Genomic DNA, 18,797 nt, shown 5'->3' on the forward strand with positions numbered 1-18,797 from the left:
GGCGGCCGGGCCAGTTCGATTTGGCGGTTCACTTCAACATGGCGGAAGCGAGTGATGTTAATGTAGGCGGCGGCTGTGAGGAGAAAGGGCCCGAGGGGTCGTCCCCGGAATCGGTGCCCCCCGACATGACCATTTCGAGGGTGAAGCTCCTCGACACCACGGTGGACACTTTCCTGCAGAAGCTGGTCGCCGCAGGCAGGTAAGGTGGAGGAAGTGAGGCTGCGAGCAAGTCTCCCAGCGGGACCGGCCAAGAGGAGCGGGTTTGGCCCGCCGGCGTGGAAATCCCGCGAGACCAGGGCGGTAACCCGACCGGCAGCCCAGTCACGTGGGACGCGGTGTCCGAGGGTTGGGCGGCCGGCTGACGGCGCGCTGTCCGTCCCGGAGCCTCCGGGACTCACGTGACGTGTGCCCAGGTATGGCGTGTGGCCAGGTAAGGCCGCCCACCTGGACCGCCCACCTGCCTGCCCTGTGCGCAGCCGGGAGGAGAGACGCGGGCTCTGGAGTGAGGTCAGGGGTCAGCTCACGGCGCAGCGTCACGTGAGCAGGGCTCCTGCTCTGCGCCCGGCCCCTCAGCAGTGAGACGGCAACAGGAGGACCCTTCTCCGAGGGTGGATTTGAGAATCACAATAAATGAGTAGATCCGCGGGGAGCGCTTAGAGCAGGGCCTGCCGCGGAGAAAGCGCTCGAGTTTGATTTCTCCTGGGAGGAACCCCTTCCCTGCGTGGTTGTGGGGCCTAAATGTGTTACCGTAGAGACACTTTCCTGCCTTGGTTTTTATTTTATACAACAGTGTTATAACGGTATCGGGCGCTTCAGAGGAACAGTTTTGCCCGTGGTCCCAGCGCCGAGCGCTTTAATGCCGAAACACACATGAGAACGTCCAGGGTTCGGCCGCCGCCTTTTCCCCATCGGCCCCGAAGTTCTGTCCTTCGACCTCATCAAGACGCCCATCTCCTCTGGGTTTCTTCCCGCCCTCCTTTCCTCCTGAGCCCTTACGATCCATTTCTTCACGCATTAATTCCCTCAGCATGTGTCTCAGTGCCTCGTCCGCTGGGCACCTGGTCAGGCGCCGGGCGCTGGCTCAGCAGACAGGCCCCGACTCGGAGCTTTACATTCAATGGCTAGAGACGTGCAATGAATACAACAGTCAGAGCTTGGTGAGGCCGTTAGCAGGTGATGTGCCGGCAACTTGGCAGAAAGGAGAACACTAGCTAGCATGGTTAGGGGAGCCTACGCTGAGGACATGGAGCTGAAACTTGAAGAACCAGAGAAAGAACTAGAGAAAACGCATCTCGGCAAGGGGACAGCTTGTGCCGAGGCCCTGGGAGCGTCAGGGCATCTGGAAACCGGCAGAGGCAGTGGCCACAGCATAGTGCTCAGAGGGAGAGGGAAATCAGAGGAGGCTGGACAGGCAGGTAACAGCCTTACCCTGCAGGGCCTAGTTTCCATATAATGAATTTGAGAAAAGAACCCATTCTTTTTATGGACCATTCATGACACACATTCATTATTACGTCAAGGTACGTTCCCTCCCTTGATTGGTTGATTCTTCCCTACGCGTTCTTGCCCTCCTCTTCCCTCCTAGACACCCTCTTTCTGTTGGCTGTCTGTCCTCCATTTATTCACTGTTCATGTACCCATATTTATCGACCATCTGCAATGTCCCAGGCTCTGTTCTAGGAGCTGGACATGGAGCAGTGATCAAGACAGAAAGGTCCCTGCCTTCGGGGTGTAGAGAAAAATCAGGGTAAGGAAATAGGGAGCAGTGGGGAGAGGCTCCGGGTTAGGGTGAGTGCAAGGAAGTGACATTTGAATGTTTCTGTGTAAAATGTTGTTTTGTCGTATATGTTTTCAGTTTATATGAAAGATGATCGTGCTGTCTTTTTTCACTCCACACCATTTTTTTTTTTTAAAGAAGATCTAACTATACCCTGTAAGCGCATGTAGATCAGAGCTTCTCAGGACCTGCCATCCGTGATAAGCACGCAGCACTCACCCACTACCTCTCATGGACGCCTAGTTATGCCAGGGTGAATGGCCTTGTACATCCCCTCTCGAACGAGTGCTAGAATTTCTGTGAGGTCGGGAACGGAGAGGGGTGACTGGGCCCAGCGGTATACACCTAGCTGTGTTTCGTCAGACTGCTCTCCAGAAAAGCTGTTCCTCTCTCCAGCATCCTCGCCATCTCTGGGCATCTGCCATTCTAACCCCTGCTGCTTTGAAGGTGTGAAACGGTATCTGTTATTTGAATTGGCATGTTATTGGTTTGGGTATTTCCTGTTGTACTTGGTAGTCAGTTGGTTTCCTCTTCTGTGAACTGCCTACTCATTTCCTCCAGCTTTTTTTTTTCAGACCCCCCTCCTTTTTTTTTTCAGTTGGAGTTTTTATCTTGATTTCCTGGAATTCCTGGTATAGTCTAGAAATCAATTGCTTGTCAGTTTTAGACTGAAGAAGATTTCTTTCTGTCTATGAGGTGTTAACTTTGTCTGTAATGTCCTCTAAGGAACAGAAATCTTCATTCAGGTAAAACAAACAAAACAACAGATTGTATAGTTGTTTGCACTTTACACCAGGAGGATAAAGCAGAAAGAGAAAAGCGGTCATCCTGGGGACCCCCCCCCAAGCTGGATGGATCCCCATGACGCTCCTTTCTCAGCCTCCAGACTAACTCAGCATTCCTCAGTGATAATAAATTAAGTATCGCCTAATAATTTATTTTTTAAGCCCTTCCTTTTCATGTAATTATACTTTTCCCCTATGGTTTGTGCTTTTGGGATCTTGCTTATAGAGGCTTTCCCCACACCTAGATCACAGAGAGAATCTCTCATGTTTTCTTCTGTTGGCTATTTATCATCTTACTCTCTACTGAAAATCTTTCATCTGCCTGGATTAAGGTGTAAGGGGGTGGTCTCGGCCAGTCTCATTTTTCTAGCTTTCCCAGTCACTGTCACCTAAACAGTTCATCCGTCCTCATTGCTCTCCGGAGCCCCCATCTGTCGGATGGCTGGGCCTCTCTTCTGCCCCACTGAGCCCTTTGCCTGTCTTTGTGCCGGTCACTGGGTTCTTACCACCAGGCCTTTGGAACAAACCTTAAGTGTGGTTGTCGTGCAGGGCGGCCTGCGGGGTCTCTGGTCCCGCTCCCCACATAAGAACGCAGGACACGGTGAGGCCAAAAATGAACACCCACGGAGCCACAAGTAGGGGAGTCATATCACTATATGCTCGCTGGCGGCATCTGCCTCTCTGCAATCCGCTCTTACTAGCTCAGCCACCATCTTCTTGCTAGCCCCCCATTTTCCTGCTAGCGTAGCCACAGCAGTTAGTGGCCAATGGCTCACTGGTTACAGCTGACAGCCAACTAGCCACAGCTGATGGCCATCCAATCACAGTTGATGGCCATTTACTACCTGAGCCAACACCTTTCTATGTGAGGCCGAGAGCCTGGAAACTGCTTTCTGGGGCTCTGCCCCCACATTCCACCCCTATAGGCTCTCGCCTCACAATCTACGCGACAAGCGTCTTCCGCGAGGAGCCCTGTGCGAGGAGCCTGGAGGTGAATGCAGTATCCTGGACACAGCCAGGGCACTCAGGGCACTGCCACTCTCTCTGGGCCCCTCAGGGTACCCTGCTGGAACAACAGCGGCTCACAGTCAAGGTGCTTACATAGTCTCGATGGCGGCCGGTCAAGACACAAAAGCAAACCTCCGCCAGTTCCACCACATGGTGGTATGTTCCCAATCAAACAATCAAGCTGTCCATTAAATTGGGGATAGAAGGCAATTCCCCATAGTCCATAGTCATTCGCCAGGGCTGTCCTAGGGGTGAGGGACGACCTTGACCCTCACCCTCAGCTCCCACAGAGGACTCAGCAAGCGTTTCCTCCTGGGACTACAAGTCCTGCATCCAGGCTGCCTCAGCAAGCACTTCCCAGCCCGCAGGGCCGCAACAACCTTAGCTTTCTCCGGCCTATGCTGGTTGGGGAACCGTCCATGTCTTCCCACCTCTCCACGGGGGTCCAGCTCTCCAGCAGCTGCTCCTCCTCGTCTTTCTGAGACTGAGTGTTCATACGCACAAACTGCTCCCCCACCCTTCGGGGAGCTTTGGCAGGCACCGTACCCTGCTCGTTGCGCCATTTGTCGTGCAGGGTGCCAGGCGGGGTCTCTGCTCCCGCTCCCCACATAAGAACGCAGGACACAGTGAGGCCAAAAAGGAACACCCACGGAGCCATAAGTAGGGGAGTCATATCACTATATTCTCGCTGGTGGCATCTGCCTCTGCAATCCGCTCTTGTTAGCTCAGCCACCATCTTGCTAGCCCCCATTTTTCTGCTAGCGTAGCCACAGCAGTTATATTAGTGGCCAATGGCTCACTGGTTACAGCTGACAGCCAACTAGCCACAGCTGATGGCCATCCAATCACAGTTGATGGCCATTTACTACCTGAGCCAACACCTGTCTATGTGAGGCCAAGAGCCTGGAAACTGCTTTTTGGGGTTCTGTCCCCACACTCCACCCCTACAGGCTCTCGCCTCACAATCTACGCGACAAGCATCTTCCGCGAGGGGCCCTGTGCGAGGAGCCTGGAGGTGAATGCAATATCCTGGACACAGCCAGGCTCTCTGGGCACAGCCAGGGTTTCTCAGGGCACCACCAGTCCTTCTGGGCACAGCCAGACTTCCTGGGCTTCTTAGGGTACCACCAGTCTCCCCGGACACAGCCAGGGTTTCTCAGGGCACCACCAGTCCTTCTGGGCACAGCCAGACTTCCTGGGCTTCTTAGGGTACCACCAGTCTCCCCGGACAGCCAGGGTTTCTCAGGGCACCACCAGTCCTTCTGGGCACAGCCAGACTTCCTGGACTTCTTAGGGTACCACCAGTCTCCCCGGACACAACCAGGATTTCTCAGGGCACCGTCACTCTCGGCTCAGCCAGACTTTCTGGGCTCAGCCAGGGCACTCAGGGCACTGCCACCCTCTCTGGGCCTCTCAGGGTACCCTGCTGGAACAACAGCGGCTCACAATCAAGGTGCTTACATATTCTCGATGGTGGCCGGTCAAGACACAAAAGCAAATATCCCCCAGTTCCACTACATGGTGGTATGTTCCCAAGCAAACAGTCAAGCTGTCCATTAAATTAGGGATAGAAGGCAATTCCCCATAGTCCATAGTCATTCGCCAGGGCTGTCCTGGGGGTGAGGGATGACCTTGACCTCACCCTCAGCTCCCATGGAGGACTCAGCAAGCCTTTCCTCCTGGGACTACAAGTTCTGCATCCAGGCTGCCTCAGCAAGCACTTCGCAGCCCACAGGGCCACAATGACCTTTGCTTTCTCCGGCCTATGCTGGTTGGGGAACCGTCCATGTCTTCCCACCTCTCCACGGGGGTCCGTCCAGCTCTCGGGCAGCTGCTCCTCCTGGTCTTCCTGAGACTGAGTGTTCATACACACAAACTGCTCCACCGTCCTTTGGAGAGCTTTGGCTGGCACCGTACCCTGCTCGCTGCGCCATTTGTCGTGCAGGGTGCCAGGCAGGGTCTCAGCTCCCGCTCCCCACATAAGAACGCAGGACATGGTGAGGCGAAAAAGGAACACCCACGGAGCCAAAGGCAGGGGAGTCATATCACTATATTCTCGCTGGTGGCATCCGCCTCTCTGCAGTCCGCGCTTGCTAGCTCAGCCACCATCTTGCTAGCCCCCATTTTCCTGCTAGCGTAGCCACAGCAGTTATATTAGTGGCCAATGGCTCACTGGTTACAGCTGACGGCCAACTAGCCACAGCTGATGGCCATCCAATCACAGTTGATGGCCATTTACTAGCTGAGCCAGCACCTTTCAGCGTGAGGCCGAGAGCCTGGAAACTGCTTTCTGGGGCTCTGTCCCCACAGTGGTACAAACGAACCCCCCTCTTCCCCAGCTGTTTGGATACCTTGGTTTCCTTTTTATTTTTTTTTAAAGATTTTATTGGGGAACAGTATGTACTTCCAGTACTTTACCAGATCCAGTTGTCCTTTCAATCTTAGTTGTGGAGGGCGCAGCTCAGCTCCAGGTCCAGTTGCCGTTGCTAGTTGCAGGGGGCTCAGCCCACCATCCCTTGCGGGAGTCGAACCGGCAACCCTGTTGTTAAGAGCTCCCACTCCAACCAACTGAGCCACCAGGCCGCCCCCAAGCTTTTGTCTAGATCTCAATTTCTCTGCCCCATTTCTTTATTGGGACGGAAGCGCCAGTCCCCGTCTGCCCTCTAGTGGACAGTGTGTGAAATAGGCGTTCAGTTGGGCCAGAAGCCCGTTCCTATGGTGAGGAGGGCAAGCCGTGCTCCTTTAGCCCAGCCATGCTGGCTCCTGTTTACTTGTCCAGCCTCCCACCTTTCCGTGCCTGCAGTCTGTCTGCACATAAACCGCTGGACTGACAAATCAACAAATCACCAGAGCTCAATCTGGGCTCGATTTTTTTTTTTAAGTTTTATTAGGGAATACTTGGGGACAGTGTGTTTCTCTAGGGCCCATCAATTTAGTTGTGGAGGGCGCAGCTCAGCTCCAAGTCCACTTACTGTTTTCAATCTTTAGTTGCAGAGGGCACAGCCCATCCCACGCAGGAACTGAACCGGCAACCTTGTTGAGAGCTCGCGCTCTAACCAGCTGAGCCATCTGGCGGCCCTTCCCGAAGCTCAGCTGCAGCTCGTTGTCTTCAGTCTAGTTGTGGAGGGCGAGCTCACTGGCCCATGCGGGAATCGAACCGGCACCCCTGTTAAGAGCTCCCCCTCCAACCAACTGAGCCATCCAGCCACCCCTGGGCTCGATATTTTGAAGTCATTTTTTTTTTTTTAAGTTATGTGATAATTCACAGTGAGTTTTTAGTGCAGGAAATGAAATGTTTTATCACTGAGTTCAAAACCAGTGAGGGTGTGTCAGCGCATAATAAGTATTCAAGAGAAAACAATTGGTTTAAATCAGTTGATGTAGTCATCTTGGTTTTGAAACTTGGTAACTGCAGTTTTTAAAAGCTGCTTTTAATGAATGATAAATGTAGCATGGTGAGCGAGGGGCACACTCCAGCAGGAGCCAGTGCGTTCTTCCTGCAGCTGGGGCCTGTTCTGCACACGTGACTGTCCCCAAGGTGCCTTTTACCGAGCACTTGCCTTCCGCAGGGGAGGACACGTCTCAAGTGTGGGGCGCCCCGGGCCTGAGCGCCCTGCACTTCCGAGGGGCAGGGCTCTGAAGCTGGCGAGAGCAGCGGCAGCCCCGGGCGTTCAGCGCCCCTGCCCCGGGCGTGTGCGAAGCGCTTCCGTAACCTCATTTACTCCTCACGAGGCTCATGATTTACACAGCAGATGAGGGACTGGGGCTTGTAGGGGGAAAGAAAGTGGCCAGGGCCCCTCAGCTGATGAGGGGTGTGGTGAACTAAACTTCTAGCAGTAAGCGTCTCACAGTCCGTGGAAGTCAGGTCACTGTGCTGGGCGCCTGTGACATAGGTGCCCGCTGCTGGGGCTCCACATCCACAAACACTGGGGGGAAGGTGAGGAATCGCTTTGCTTCCCCGGTGCTCCCTGGCGCTGGCCTCGGCTGGCCGCCTGCCCTCCTTGTCTTTGCAGCATGTGGCCCTTCACTTTCACTGCATCCTCAGACCCCACGGGGGACAGCAGAGTTCCTGAGCAGCACTGGTGGCGGTTTGCCTCCCCCCCCCCCCGCCCTGGGCCGTGAGCGGCCCGCTGCCCAAACTGAACTGAGAGGTGCCCAGCTCAGACCCCTTGCCTGTCATGTGGGCTGGGAGGAGGGACAGGATCTTCCACGTCCAAGCCAAACCATTTCAAGCCACAATTACCCGGTTTCGACTTCAGCCGCACTTGCTCAGGCGTCACGCGTCCTCCCATGTCCCTCCATGCAGCCACAGACTGCCTGGCTGCTGGGCCAGCAGCAGAACAAGACGTCTGGGGCTCTGCTGAGGGTGAAAGGCCCATTGTCTGTTCTTTGTATTGTCCTTTGGGGCCTCGGTTTAGCCTCCAGGGTGGACTCAGATCAAATCTGTACCATCCAAGGTGAGCGACTGTCACCCTCTCCCAGAGGCGTGCTGCTGAAGGCTTGCGAGCAGCTCTCCACGAATAAAGCCAGCCCCTCAGCTTAAAGATGACCCATGGTTCAGTCTCGGCCCTGTAACCCCCAGCAGCAGCCTCCACAAGTGTCATCACCGCATTCACACGAGGGTCTCTGTCTGCTGCCATGTCTACAGCAGCGCTGGGGGCCGTGCCACCCCCTGCCTGGTGGGTGACACGGGTACTCAGTGGGCGATCGTGGAAGGGCAGGGCGTGAGAGACAGAGAAGCGTGTGAGCAAAGGGGAGGAGGAAGAGAAGACGGCTGGGAGAGTCATTAACTTCCAGGATTCTTTGTCCAGCAACAGCCATTGGGAGTGTGCTGGGTACCCTTTGACTTTTCCAGCTACCAGGGACGTGTCAGTCAAGTGCTCTCGGCTGCCATGACAGACGCCTGATTTGAAATGGCGTGAACAATGAGGAAATCCGTTACCTCACTAGCAAGACGATGTCTTTGGAGACCCCCAATACTTGCCTCTTTCTGCTCTGCCTCCTCCTGAGGGATAAACTATGCCAGGCCAGGGCCCGCAGCCGCTGGGCGCTGGAGGCATCCCCTGGGTACGGTCCCGTCCCAGGGAAAGGGCACGTTCCTTCTGGGGCTCTTTGTAGGAGCAAGGAAACCTCACAGAGGCCACATACCCATCCTAGTCCAGGCCTGCAAGGCGCCTGGGGTGCCTGAGGGCGTCACAGTGTGGTACCCAGACCAGCAGCGCCCGGGAGCTTGTTAGAGACGGGTCGGGCCCAGGGATCTGTGTTTTAACAGGCCCTGCTGCTGGTTTAATGGTCAGTGAAGTTCAAGCATCAGAAATGTGGCTGCATTAATGGTCACCTGAACTCGGCTGGGACTCTGTGGAGGGAACGCGGGGGCCTGGTAGGCGGGAGCCGTCCCCTGTGACTGGCTGGTGTTGCAGATGAGACGCGTTGCGTCCCTGCGTCCACCCGGGACGATGCCAGCCGAGACCTATGATGAGAGCCGGGGTGCCCAAGCACGAGCGCTGCCTGGTGACTGGCCGCCTTTGACTCCCCGCTTTGTCTCCCCCGCTCCAGCTACCAGAGATTCACCGACTGTTACAAGCGCTTCTACCAGTTGCAGCCGGAGGTCACACGGCGCATCTACGACAAGTTGGTAACCCAGTTGCAGACATCTATCCAGGTGAGTGGCAAGAAGCCCAGCGGGTACTGTTGGCTTGCGTCCTGCCGCCAGCCTGCCAGCCCCCTGAAGGCAGGGCCTCTACCGTCCGCCCTCGGGGTCCTGCTGTCCCTAGAAGTGTCCTTCGTGTCCAGCAGGCTGCAGTGACAGATGTCCCTTCAAATGACTGGGTGTCTTCAGTGACCTTTCTGTCATTGTCCTGGATGGGAATTGAGTGTTGACATGTTGTGTGCCCACCAGCCCTGTGAGGTCAGCGAGGGCACGGGAGTCACTCTTCTTGTGTCTCCAGTGCCTGGTGCCTGACCCAGAGGGGCGTTTCGCTAGTTGTTGAATTCATGGGACTGTGCACTAGAGGGGACCCAGAAAGGATCTGTGTCCCTTGGTCCCAGAGGAGAGTGAAACCCCTGCTGTCACACTCCAGGATGGGTCCGTGTGGTCGGGACGCAGTGCCCGGTGAGGGTGGCACCGAGGCCCACTGCAGACGCTCTAAGTGTTGTCATCTTCGCCTTTATGCTGTGAAGTCACACGTGGGCAGGTGGGTGTTTGTCTGAGGACACAGCAGCACTGAGCTGGCTCCGACCTGGCCGCGCGCTGTTGGCAGTTTCGCATGTTTCCGCTCGGGGCTTGTGGGCACCATTCCGCTTCCTCCTCGCCCTTCAGGAGGAGGTCTCTGACATCAAAGCGGAGGGGAACCTGGAGGCTGTCCTGAACGCCCTGGATACCATTGTGGAAGAAGGCCGAGGCCGCAAGGAGCCGGCCTGGTGAGAACAGTGACACCACGGTGCCCTCTGGGGAGGGGAGCCCCAGCAAGCGCGCATCGTCCAGGGCTTTGAGGTGGGCTGAGGGGGCCTTCCTGGGGAGGCTGCTGCCGGACCCCTCTGGCCCGTGGAGAAGGGGCAGGGAGGGCGGGAGGAGGCTGAAGAGCGGGCGTGGGGTCGCGTCCATGAGGCTGGCCCGGGCCGCTGGCTGCTCTGCCAAGTGTCAGCCATGACGACACACAAAGGCCCCCTGCCCTGCTGGAGTTGGAGGCAGAATCCTCACCGATGCGCCCTGCCCCCTCCAGGCGCCCCAGTGGCATCCCGGACAAGGACCTGTGCAGTGTCACCGTGCCCTGCCTCCTGCGTCAGCGGGACGCCCTGCAGCGCCGGCTGCAGAGACAGGAGGCCGAGAACAGGCAGCTGGCGGACGCCGTCCTGGCTGGGCGACGGCAGGTGCAGGAGCTACAGCTACAGGGCCAGGCCCGGTGGCAGGCCTGGCAGGTGGGTGTCCCAGCCCTGCCCTCAGGCACTGTCCCCTGGTGCAGCAGAGGAGACAGCAGGCCCGGAGAGAACAAGTGACTTGCCCAAGGGGCCGGCAGCTCCGTGTCTAGTTCCTTCACCACACATGCAATGTGGTGGCCTCGGGGGCTTCCCATTGAAAACGTCCTGCATGCAACATGCGTCCTTTCAGGGTGGACTGAAGTTTTGAAAGCGGCCAAGGTCACTTGGGGCCAAGTTGGTGAGTAAGGGGAAGAGGGTGCTCAGGCCGCTGGCAGACGGCAGGTGTGGCCGCAGTGTGTGACATGCGTTTGCTTCCTGGCTCACAGTGCGGTTCCAGAAGACGGTTTCTAGGAGGGCCTGAGCAGCGGCACCCCTCTCGGTTCACCCCTCATCTCACGTCTAGCTTACAGCCATTCGATGGCTCCCTTCCTGGGGCAGACCCTCCTGTTCCCAGGGGGATGGGCCCCAAATCCACAGCTCTTGGATTCCTTGGGCATCTCTTCCAAGGCCCGGCAGCTGAGCCTCAGGACCCCATCCCGGCCTCAGCAGGGCCCCGAGGCTTGGGCAGCGGCAGGAGGCTCACTCTGCCCTTCTCGTCCCCATATCACAGACCGGCCCTGGGGGCCTGAGTGGCAGCAGCAAGACGACCAAAGCCCTCAGCCTGGTGCTGTCTTGTGGGGTGGCTCCCGCAGCTCAGAGTTGTGTCTTGGGCATTTGTGGGGCCACCCCGCTGAGTCCCCTGGCCAGATGCTGCTATGCCATTGCTATTCCGTCACCATGAGACCCCAGTCACTCCTGTCTGGGCCCTGGCTTCCAAGTTGGCCAAATGATGACGCACAGGGCCCTGGCCGCTCAGCCCCCTGCTCTCAGGGCCGCCCTTGCCATGGCAGCTCCAGGCCCATCGGCTGATGGCTGCAGAGAGCACTTCTACGCCAGTACCTGTGTCTGGCCCAGCAGAAGTCCACTCACTGCACTCGAGACGTTCCTGTTAGATAGTGTGGTGGGCGCCGAGACGGAAGGAGACACTTTGGGGGCCCTGGGGAGGCCCTGGCTGGGTGGCCAAGGCACCGGCCTGCCGTAGACACCTGCTGAGTGGGGGACTTGTCAGTGCCTGCTGGGCCTGGGGAAGTGGCCCTGGAGGGGAGGCCGTGCAGGGGAAGGCTGTGGGGCATCTCCCTCCCAGCCTGTCTCTCCGCTCCCATTGATGGCAGGCTCTACACAAAGGACGCAAGGAGCTGGTGGCCGTGCTGAAGGAGCCCGAGTGAGAGCCGCGGGGACCCGGAGAAAAAGGCGCCTCTGAGATCAGCTGAAACGGTGCCCGGTCCCTAAGCAGTGATGGAATAAGTTGGGGGACCAGCCTGCGCAGGCCCCAGTGCCTTGGGGCTCCTGGGGGGTCACACATGCGCTACCTTCAGATCCCATCCTGTCGTCTTCTAATGGGGCGATCAGCTCCCAGCCTGGGAAGCCGGCCCCTGCCTCGCTCCTCTGGGTCCCCCTCCCCCTGTTCCCGAGCCTTCCCTCCGGCCTGGCCTGGGGAATCTGCCACTGATTGCCCCCTTGCCGGCCAGCCCCAGGCCCCTGGCCGTGCTCTGCCCACATCCTCACATCCTTAAATAAACTTCCTCCACTCACTACACTGTAATCTGTGGACGCTGCTTCCGCCGGGGCCTTGCGGCCGCGGCCCCTCCTGGGCTCCCCGGGGTCTCGGCTGCAGTCCAAAGCCTCCAGGCTCAGTGGGGTGGTGGGGGTGAAGCCCCTTGGCACAGAAACCAGAACCCCGGGGTTCCCTGAGGTGAGGACCAGCTTCCAGGTGGTGTCCCTGTTCAACCCAGACCCCCCTTCAATTTGATGGTTTGAGTTAATTCTGAGGAGAGCTCCAAGGGGGGCCTCGGTGTTCACAGAGCAGATGGGCTTCTGGTTTCCCAGGCAGCCTGGGCCAGCGGGTATGGGGGTTCAGCAAAGGTGGGAAAAGTGCTTCCTCCAGACCAGCGGGCAGAGGGGACGGGAGGGGAGGCGTGGGGCAAAACGTTCTTCCCTCGTGAGGCTCTCCCCCTAACTGGAAACAGGCTTCGTTGGGTCTGTGGGAGCCCTGGGGACACTCAGAATTCAGGTGGCCCCTGCTCACCACGCCCACCTGGCCCCCTGCATCGAGCCCATGGCTCTCCTCTGCCCTGCAGCTACAGCATCCACACATCCAGCTGCCCCCTCGCCCCCCACAGGCCCTGGGGTGGGATGGCGGGTGCTGTCAGGTGAGTAGGTGGGGAGAGGTCACTCTGCCTCCTCTCCAGGCTCAGCTGTGGGACAGGCTTTTTCAGGCTGGATGTTTCCCCTGGAGGACAGGTCCCCAAGGTTGTTCCCACCAGGATCGGGGGTCAGGAGCCCTCAAAGGCCCTGGGAGGGGCATGGGATGGGGGTCCCCATCACACTGACCCCCTTGCCTGCCCCAGACTCAGGCTGTCCTTATCTCTTGCTGGCCCCACCTCTGTTGGCTTTGGGCTACCCAGCCCTTCCTCCTGGCTTGACAGACCAGCCGCCCCCACGGGCCCCGCCAGGCCTGCGGCCGGTCTCGCAGGGTGAATGAGGACACGGCCGGCACTCCCTCCCTGGGGTTTGGCTCCTGCCCACGGCTGACAGTGGAAATCACAGTACGCTGCAATCTGTTAGGCCTCTAGGCCCCCACACCCGTCCCCTGCTGAGGGAGTGGGGGTGCTGGGCACCCAGAGGCTGGCTGCCCGCCCACCCTGCGCCCTCACTTCCCCGGGGCCTGCCCTAACTCCAACCACAACATCCTTTGGGGTTTGGCCTGTAGAGCCGGGCGGATGACCCCCAAATAGCCCTGGCAGAGTCCCCTGTGACCCGCCTGCACCGTGGTCAGCCCCCCGCCCAGCCTTTGGGGTCCAGCCCGGAGGGTATAAATGGAGCTGGAGGCTGCGGACGCAGGCCAGCTGAATCCCAGCAGCCGCCGCCGAGACACCATGAGGCCCCTGATGACCCTCGCCTTGCTGGCCCTGGCCGTACTCTGCCTCGCTGGCCAGGCAGGTGAGTGTCCCCCACTCTGCCTGGCCGAGGAGGAGGGGGGCTGCGAGGGGAGAGTGCCTGGCCTCCCCAATAGCCCTCCCTCAGGCTCAGCCCCATGCTAGAGGCAGGAGAGGGCCTGGGCGTGAGCAGGGCTGAACCAGGCTGCTTTCCTTTGCAGGTGCAAAGCCGAGCCGTGCAGAGTCCAGCCGAGGAGCAGGTAGGATGCAGGCCTGAAAATGGCCGTGTGCCCGTCACCCAATGGGGCTGCCCACCCCGGTCCCCAGCCGCAGCCCTCCTGCCAGGCTTTCAGCCTGCTCCCCACCTTGTGCCCCCAAACTGACAGCCGCCCGACCCCTGGCCTCTCTCCGCAGCCTTCGTGTCCAGGCAGGAGGGCAGTGAGGTGGTCAAGAGACTCCGTCGCTACGTGGACCAGGGGCTGGGGTGAGAGGAAGAGCTGGGAGTATTGGGAGGGGAGGAGGGCCTTCTGGGGGGGGGGCGGGGGGCTGATGCCGCTGTGTGGGACTCTCAGAGCCCCAGGCCCCTACCCGGACCCCCTGGAGCCCAAGAGGGAGGTGTGCGAGCTCAACCCCGACTGCGACGAGCTGGCAGACCACATCGGCTTCCAGGAGGCTTACGCGCGTTTCTACGGAACCGCCTAGAGCTGCCGCCCGCCCCGCCGCCTGCCCACGGGCACCCGCTGCCTCCCCTCACCCTCACCTCACCCCTGCCCTACCAGTGTGGGGTCCCCACCGGCCCAGCTACTCTAGAATAAATCCAGAAGAGGAACTGGGGGGCTCCGCCTCTTTGTGCGTCTTAGGGTGGTGCCGGGAGGACGGCGCCGCCGCGGGTTGTACGTCCTCAGTCCGAGTGCTTCCCAAAGCGCTGGGTGTTTTTATTTGTACCTGCCTCGCTCCAGAAGCATTGAAGGTGGCTTTCTAAAGTTTAGGGTCCCCGCTCTAGCCCAGCACCCTCCCCCCCACCTCAGCCCACTGCACTGTCGGTGACACACCAGAAGGTCTGCACGCCCTGCGCTCACGGCCCTGCGCTCACTGCCGTGACCAGGACAGACTCGGGGCCCAGGCAAAGAGCTGCCAGCAGGCGGCACTGCCTGGTTGGGGGCGGGGGCGACAGTGGGCCCCTCACCCCAGTTAGCAGCGATCAGGGCAGGCCTGGGTTAGTTGTGTTAGTTCGTCCCTGGAGCAGCAGACAGGGGACCCGATGCAAGCCCCCACACCTGCCCGTCCCAGTGTCGGGGGGCTCCTGCCTGGACACACGACGTCCCCTCTCAGACCCTCAGCACTTGCCCAGCACCACCAAGCGCACCTCACTGACCCTCCTGCTCTCTGCGCCCCCTCTCCCGTCCTCTGCACTCTCCTCAGTCACTCGGTTCCAGGCCCAGAGGCGCCCCCACATTTCAGGTCTGGGTCTGGGCTCCTCCCCGGCACCAGGGCCTGGCCCCTGCCTCCCTCCAGGGCAGCCTCAGAGATGGGCTCACTGTTGCTTGGCCTTCGTGCCCCCCTCCAGCGGGGCACCCTGCAGCAGGGGACAGGTGCTGGGGGCCCGGAACAGAGAGGCTGAGAAGGCCGCGATGATGAGCAGGTTCCCGGCCACCGCCAAGCCCAGCGTGGCGACGGTGCCCGCCAGGCCCAGCGGGGGGTCCTGCGTGGCCAGCCAGGCTCGGCGAGACCCCATGTCAGCCAGCACGGCCTCCAGCTGGAAGTGGGTGCCCAGCACCGCACAGACGTGGAAGAGCTGGTGGCTGTGGCCTGTGGGAGGGTGGGCACGTCAGGGCACACACCCCATGCCCCAGGCAGCCCCTCCTCTGGGCCTGCTACTACCCCAACATTAGGAAGAAGGAAGCCTGACTCCCAGTTACCGGGAGGAGAGAATGAGCGGACAGGCGTGAAACACAAAACCCCTGGCACCCAGGCTACTAGTTTTGCCGTCATGCACAAAGTGGAGGGTGGGCCTGGACCCCGAGGTCCCCCAGGATGTCCTCTGGCCATAGTGGCCTCTCTGCTCTGGGGAGCTGTCTCCCTGCGCCCCCTCCCAGGCCGGGCCTGCTCTCACCAATGAAGTCAAAGCGTCCAGGTGCCAGCCGCTCGGGCAGGTGGGAGGTGAAGAGGAAGCCGGTGAGCAGAGCACACACAAGGTGGTAGCCGTGGCTGGAGCTCAGCGCCTCCTGCCCACAGCTGTGGCCCCCGCCCCAGCACAGTCCCAGCTGCCGAAGGAAAGGCCGGGCTGAGCAGGAGGGGCTGGGGCAGTGGCCGTGGTGAGGGGGGCAGCAGGGATCCAGGGACCTTACCCGGTAGAAGAGTGGGAGGTTGTCGAACAGGAAGGGATAGGCGAAGGCGCCCGTGCGGAGGACCTTACTGAGCCCAGGGCTCTCCAGCTCGGGGAACCTGGGGAGCAGGAGGTAAAGCTGGTCACCACGCTGCTGCTGGGGTGCTGCTGCTGGGGTGCGGTCAGAGGAAGAGGGAACGCCAACGGAGCTCAGTGGCTCTGCCAGCCCTTCATGAACAGCTGCACTTGAGCTCCGTAAATGACCACACCTGTGAAGGGGCTAAAGCCGTCCGCCCCTTAGGTGGCTGGGAGAACGGAAGGAGACAGTGCAGATACGGTGCTAGCGCCAGGCTCGCGCTGGCTGGCCGGCTTGGGCGATCCCCGGGGCCCTGTCCTGTCCCTTCGCCCTCCCCTTCACCGCTGGCCAAGAACCCACCGGGAGTAACAGGAGAGGCCAGTGCACAGGAAGGAGTTGAGTGCGGCGGCGGGCACAAACAGCTGGTGCAGGCGGCCGTGCAGCCAGGAGGCCGGCATGGAGTAGGCGGCATAGGGGAAGGCGCAGCCTGGGGAGCAGGGGGCGGGGCCGGAGCTGAAGCCCGAAGGGCGCACCCTTCCCCGCACCCCGTGCCGCCCGCCCGCGCGCGGCCGCCCCCGCCCCGCCGCCCGCGGGGCTCACCCAGGCTGTAGAGGCTGAGCGCGCCATAGTCCAGGAAGTAGCAGATGTGGCGCGCGCGGGGCGACATGGAGCTGAAGGTGTGCGCGCAGCACGACGCGAAAGGGTAGAGGCAGGTGGGCAGCAGGAAGACGAGCAGCGGCCAGTGGTAGGGCTCCGCCCGGAAGCCCGGGCCCCCCGCGAGCGCCAGTAGGCGCCACAGGAAGTACCTGCGGCGGCGGCACGTGCTCAGCTCGCGCCGCAGCCCGTCTGAGCACCCTCTGAGCGGGGACAGCCTCCCTCACCAGGTGGGCAGGAAGTGAGTCCAGATGTTGACCGTCTCGTTGGTCATCTGGAAGGAGCTGAGGACACAGTCCAAGGCCGAGCTGGTGGGGCGGCGGTAGCCAGATATGATGCCGTCTTCCCAGAACACCTGGGGCAGTGGTGGGCGGGAGAGGGGGTCACTGTGTACTGTGCCGGGCCCTCCCTCCGCGAGCGCTGGGGGAGCCGGCCTGAGGACAGTGGGCGGGAGGTCACAGGGGCCCCAAAGCCGACTGCCATCTTAGCACAGGGTCCGGCACCCAGAGAGCAGATGAGGAGCAAGAGCCAGCGCAGGGGCCCACATAGGATGGCGGCCTGAGCGGGCACAGGCCGGGCGCTCTGGGAAGGGGCTCTGAGGAGCAGTCTGGCCTGGGGGGCGGGTCAGCAGCCGGCTCCCCGGGCGCAGAGGCAGCTCTCACTGCCATGGGAGGGATAGGAGTCAGCCTGCAGGAGGGGCTTCCCTCGGTGCTAAGAGGGCCTCTGCCCCAGTCAGTCCCTGGGGCAGTCGGTGTTGGAGGGTGTAGCCCCTCACCCGGGGGACCTGGTGGACTCGAAGGAGCTGGGGTAGCTTGAGGCTGAGCATGGTGGCCCGGCACCTCCACGTTGACCTAGAGACAGAGTGAAGGGGTGCGGACCAGGATCAGGTATCTGCTCCCATCCACAGGCCCCTTATCACCAGGTCCAGGCGCGGCCTGACCAGTACCAGGGTGGGCTGTGCGCGCATGCGTGCGTGCGTGTGGTAGCTGGCCACCAGGCTGCTTCCTTCAGGCCAGGGGAGACTGGCCCAGCTTCCTGACCCCTCCCCATCCTAGCCTGGGGGCATCCGGTCACCCTCAGTGAGTAACCCCGGACCCCGGGTCCGGGACCCCATCCCCCAGTTCTGTCTCAGAAGCCTGCCTCTCCGAGGTCCGCACTGAGCGCTTAAGCCCACCCACCACCAGCGGAAAGCCCTCGGTCCACGGTGCGCGGGGAGAGTTCCCGGGGACGCCAGATGCCCGCCCGTGGGGCACGGAATTAGGGGGACGCCTGGCTCTTTGGGGACTACCCTTGTGCCCCCCCTGACCCCATGGCCCTCTCAGCCCCAGACCTGTGTGCTGCGTCCGGTGGCTGCGGCCGCTCAGGCCCTCTCCCAGGCACATTCCTTGGCACAAGTGGAGGGGCGGGGCCCGCTAGGCAGGGAGCCGCCGGCGGACAAGGGACTAGGACACGCCCCCACCTCCCGGGGCCAGAACTTCCAAGCAACTCTGCGGCCTAGCCCCGCCCCTCTTCCTGCCGCCAGTCGGTCCCCTGAGCCTCTGCTCCTGTCATTCTACAGTTCGGGGACCCTCTGCGCGAGGTGGGTGCTGGGGGCCTGGCTGGGAACAAGACAGACTCACCCGGTCCCTAGTCCTTGCACCCCGGCTGAGCTTTAAGACAGATAGGGCCTCGAAAGGTATCCCCCTGCCCTTCCCAGGAGCAGGATGGGGGCGCTCCCACCCGTGCGGAGTGCTGCCCAGCGACCTGGGGAAGGGCGGGCAGGATGCTGGCTGGGCTCTAGCCCCCCCTCAGGGTCCCTTCCCTTAGCTTAAGGCCTCTAGACTAGAATGTGTAGTCTCCCATCTGCTGTAGCCTTGCAGATGGGGGAGGGGCTGCCCCAGCTTGTTCCCCCGCAACGGGGGCAGAGCCCCAGGTGAGCTTCCTTACCCAGAGCTTGGCTGACGCTCCTAAGCTGGTGGGTCAGCAGGCCCGGGGTGCTCCAGCCGCCAGGCCAGCAGCAGGGAGAGGAAAGTGGCAGGCCAGCCGGCCAGGCCTGGGCGGGGTGTGGGAGACAAAGGGGAGCCAGGGAACAATCCCAGCCTTGTGCAGCCTCCAGGGAGCAGCGCGGGGTGGCCCAGGCCCATTAGCAGGCAGCTCACTCGGCCGCCTCCACACAGCAGCCCCTCCAGCCTGACCCAAGCGGAGATCAGACTGGTCGGCACAGGCTGGGGCGCTAGCCAGGGCCCGGGCTCCCCCAGACCGGGCTGTCCCCGTCCAGCATTCCCAGTTGGGGGTGTCT

The 18,797-nt window shown here is 60.8% G+C and overlaps 3 protein-coding genes and 1 long non-coding RNA gene across 8 annotated transcripts; 3 read left to right on the plus strand and 1 right to left on the minus strand.

Annotated features, from left to right (window-relative positions):
- On the plus strand, window positions 1-12,122 carry PMF1 (polyamine modulated factor 1). 2 transcript variants are annotated; one of them, XM_019711121.3, is made up of 5 exons: window positions 1-199; window positions 9,127-9,232; window positions 9,890-9,990; window positions 10,293-10,488; window positions 11,700-12,122. In XM_019711121.3, the coding sequence occupies exons 1-5, from the start codon at window positions 39-41 to the stop codon at window positions 11,751-11,753; spliced, it is 618 nt and encodes a 205-aa protein (XP_019566680.2). In that variant the 5' UTR covers window positions 1-38; the 3' UTR covers window positions 11,754-12,122. The 2 variants fall into 2 exon arrangements, with proteins under 2 accessions (XP_019566680.2, XP_088655793.1); XM_088799667.1 differs by lacking the exon at window positions 1-199 and adding an exon at window positions 764-1,747.
- LOC141568659 (uncharacterized) lies at window positions 2,132-2,711 on the plus strand. Its single transcript, XR_016021790.1, has 2 exons — window positions 2,132-2,224; window positions 2,574-2,711. It is a non-coding gene; the product is annotated as an uncharacterized LOC141568659 (long non-coding RNA).
- A 1,206-nt stretch (window positions 12,123-13,328) lies between the features above and the next one.
- BGLAP (bone gamma-carboxyglutamate protein) lies at window positions 13,329-14,292 on the plus strand. Its single transcript, XM_019711122.3, has 4 exons — window positions 13,329-13,527; window positions 13,685-13,723; window positions 13,878-13,947; window positions 14,036-14,292. The coding sequence occupies exons 1-4, from the start codon at window positions 13,404-13,406 to the stop codon at window positions 14,163-14,165; spliced, it is 363 nt and encodes a 120-aa protein (XP_019566681.1). The 5' UTR covers window positions 13,329-13,403; the 3' UTR covers window positions 14,166-14,292.
- Window positions 14,293-14,368: 76 nt separating this feature from the next.
- Window positions 14,369-18,603, minus strand: PAQR6 (progestin and adipoQ receptor family member 6). 4 transcript variants are annotated; one of them, XM_019711118.2, is made up of 8 exons: window positions 18,446-18,602; window positions 17,295-17,370; window positions 16,747-16,874; window positions 16,466-16,671; window positions 16,226-16,352; window positions 15,812-15,908; window positions 15,577-15,727; window positions 14,369-15,272 (listed from the first exon to the last, which is right to left on the minus strand). In XM_019711118.2, the coding sequence occupies exons 2-8, from the start codon at window positions 17,343-17,345 to the stop codon at window positions 14,998-15,000; spliced, it is 1,035 nt and encodes a 344-aa protein (XP_019566677.1). In that variant the 5' UTR covers window positions 17,346-17,370; window positions 18,446-18,602; the 3' UTR covers window positions 14,369-14,997. The 4 variants fall into 4 exon arrangements, with proteins under 4 accessions (XP_019566677.1, XP_074175241.1, XP_088655791.1 ...); XM_074319140.1 differs by lacking the exon at window positions 18,446-18,602 and adding an exon at window positions 17,850-17,979; XM_088799665.1 differs by having other exon boundaries at window positions 14,826-15,272; window positions 15,577-15,908; window positions 18,446-18,603.
- Between the last annotated feature and the right edge of the window lie 194 nt (window positions 18,604-18,797).

The sequence above is a fragment of the Rhinolophus sinicus genome, chromosome 7, assembly GCF_057876585.1.
Source record: "Rhinolophus sinicus isolate RSI-liver-muscle chromosome 7, RSI-T2T, whole genome shotgun sequence".
NCBI lineage: Eukaryota > Metazoa > Chordata > Mammalia > Chiroptera > Rhinolophidae > Rhinolophus > Rhinolophus sinicus.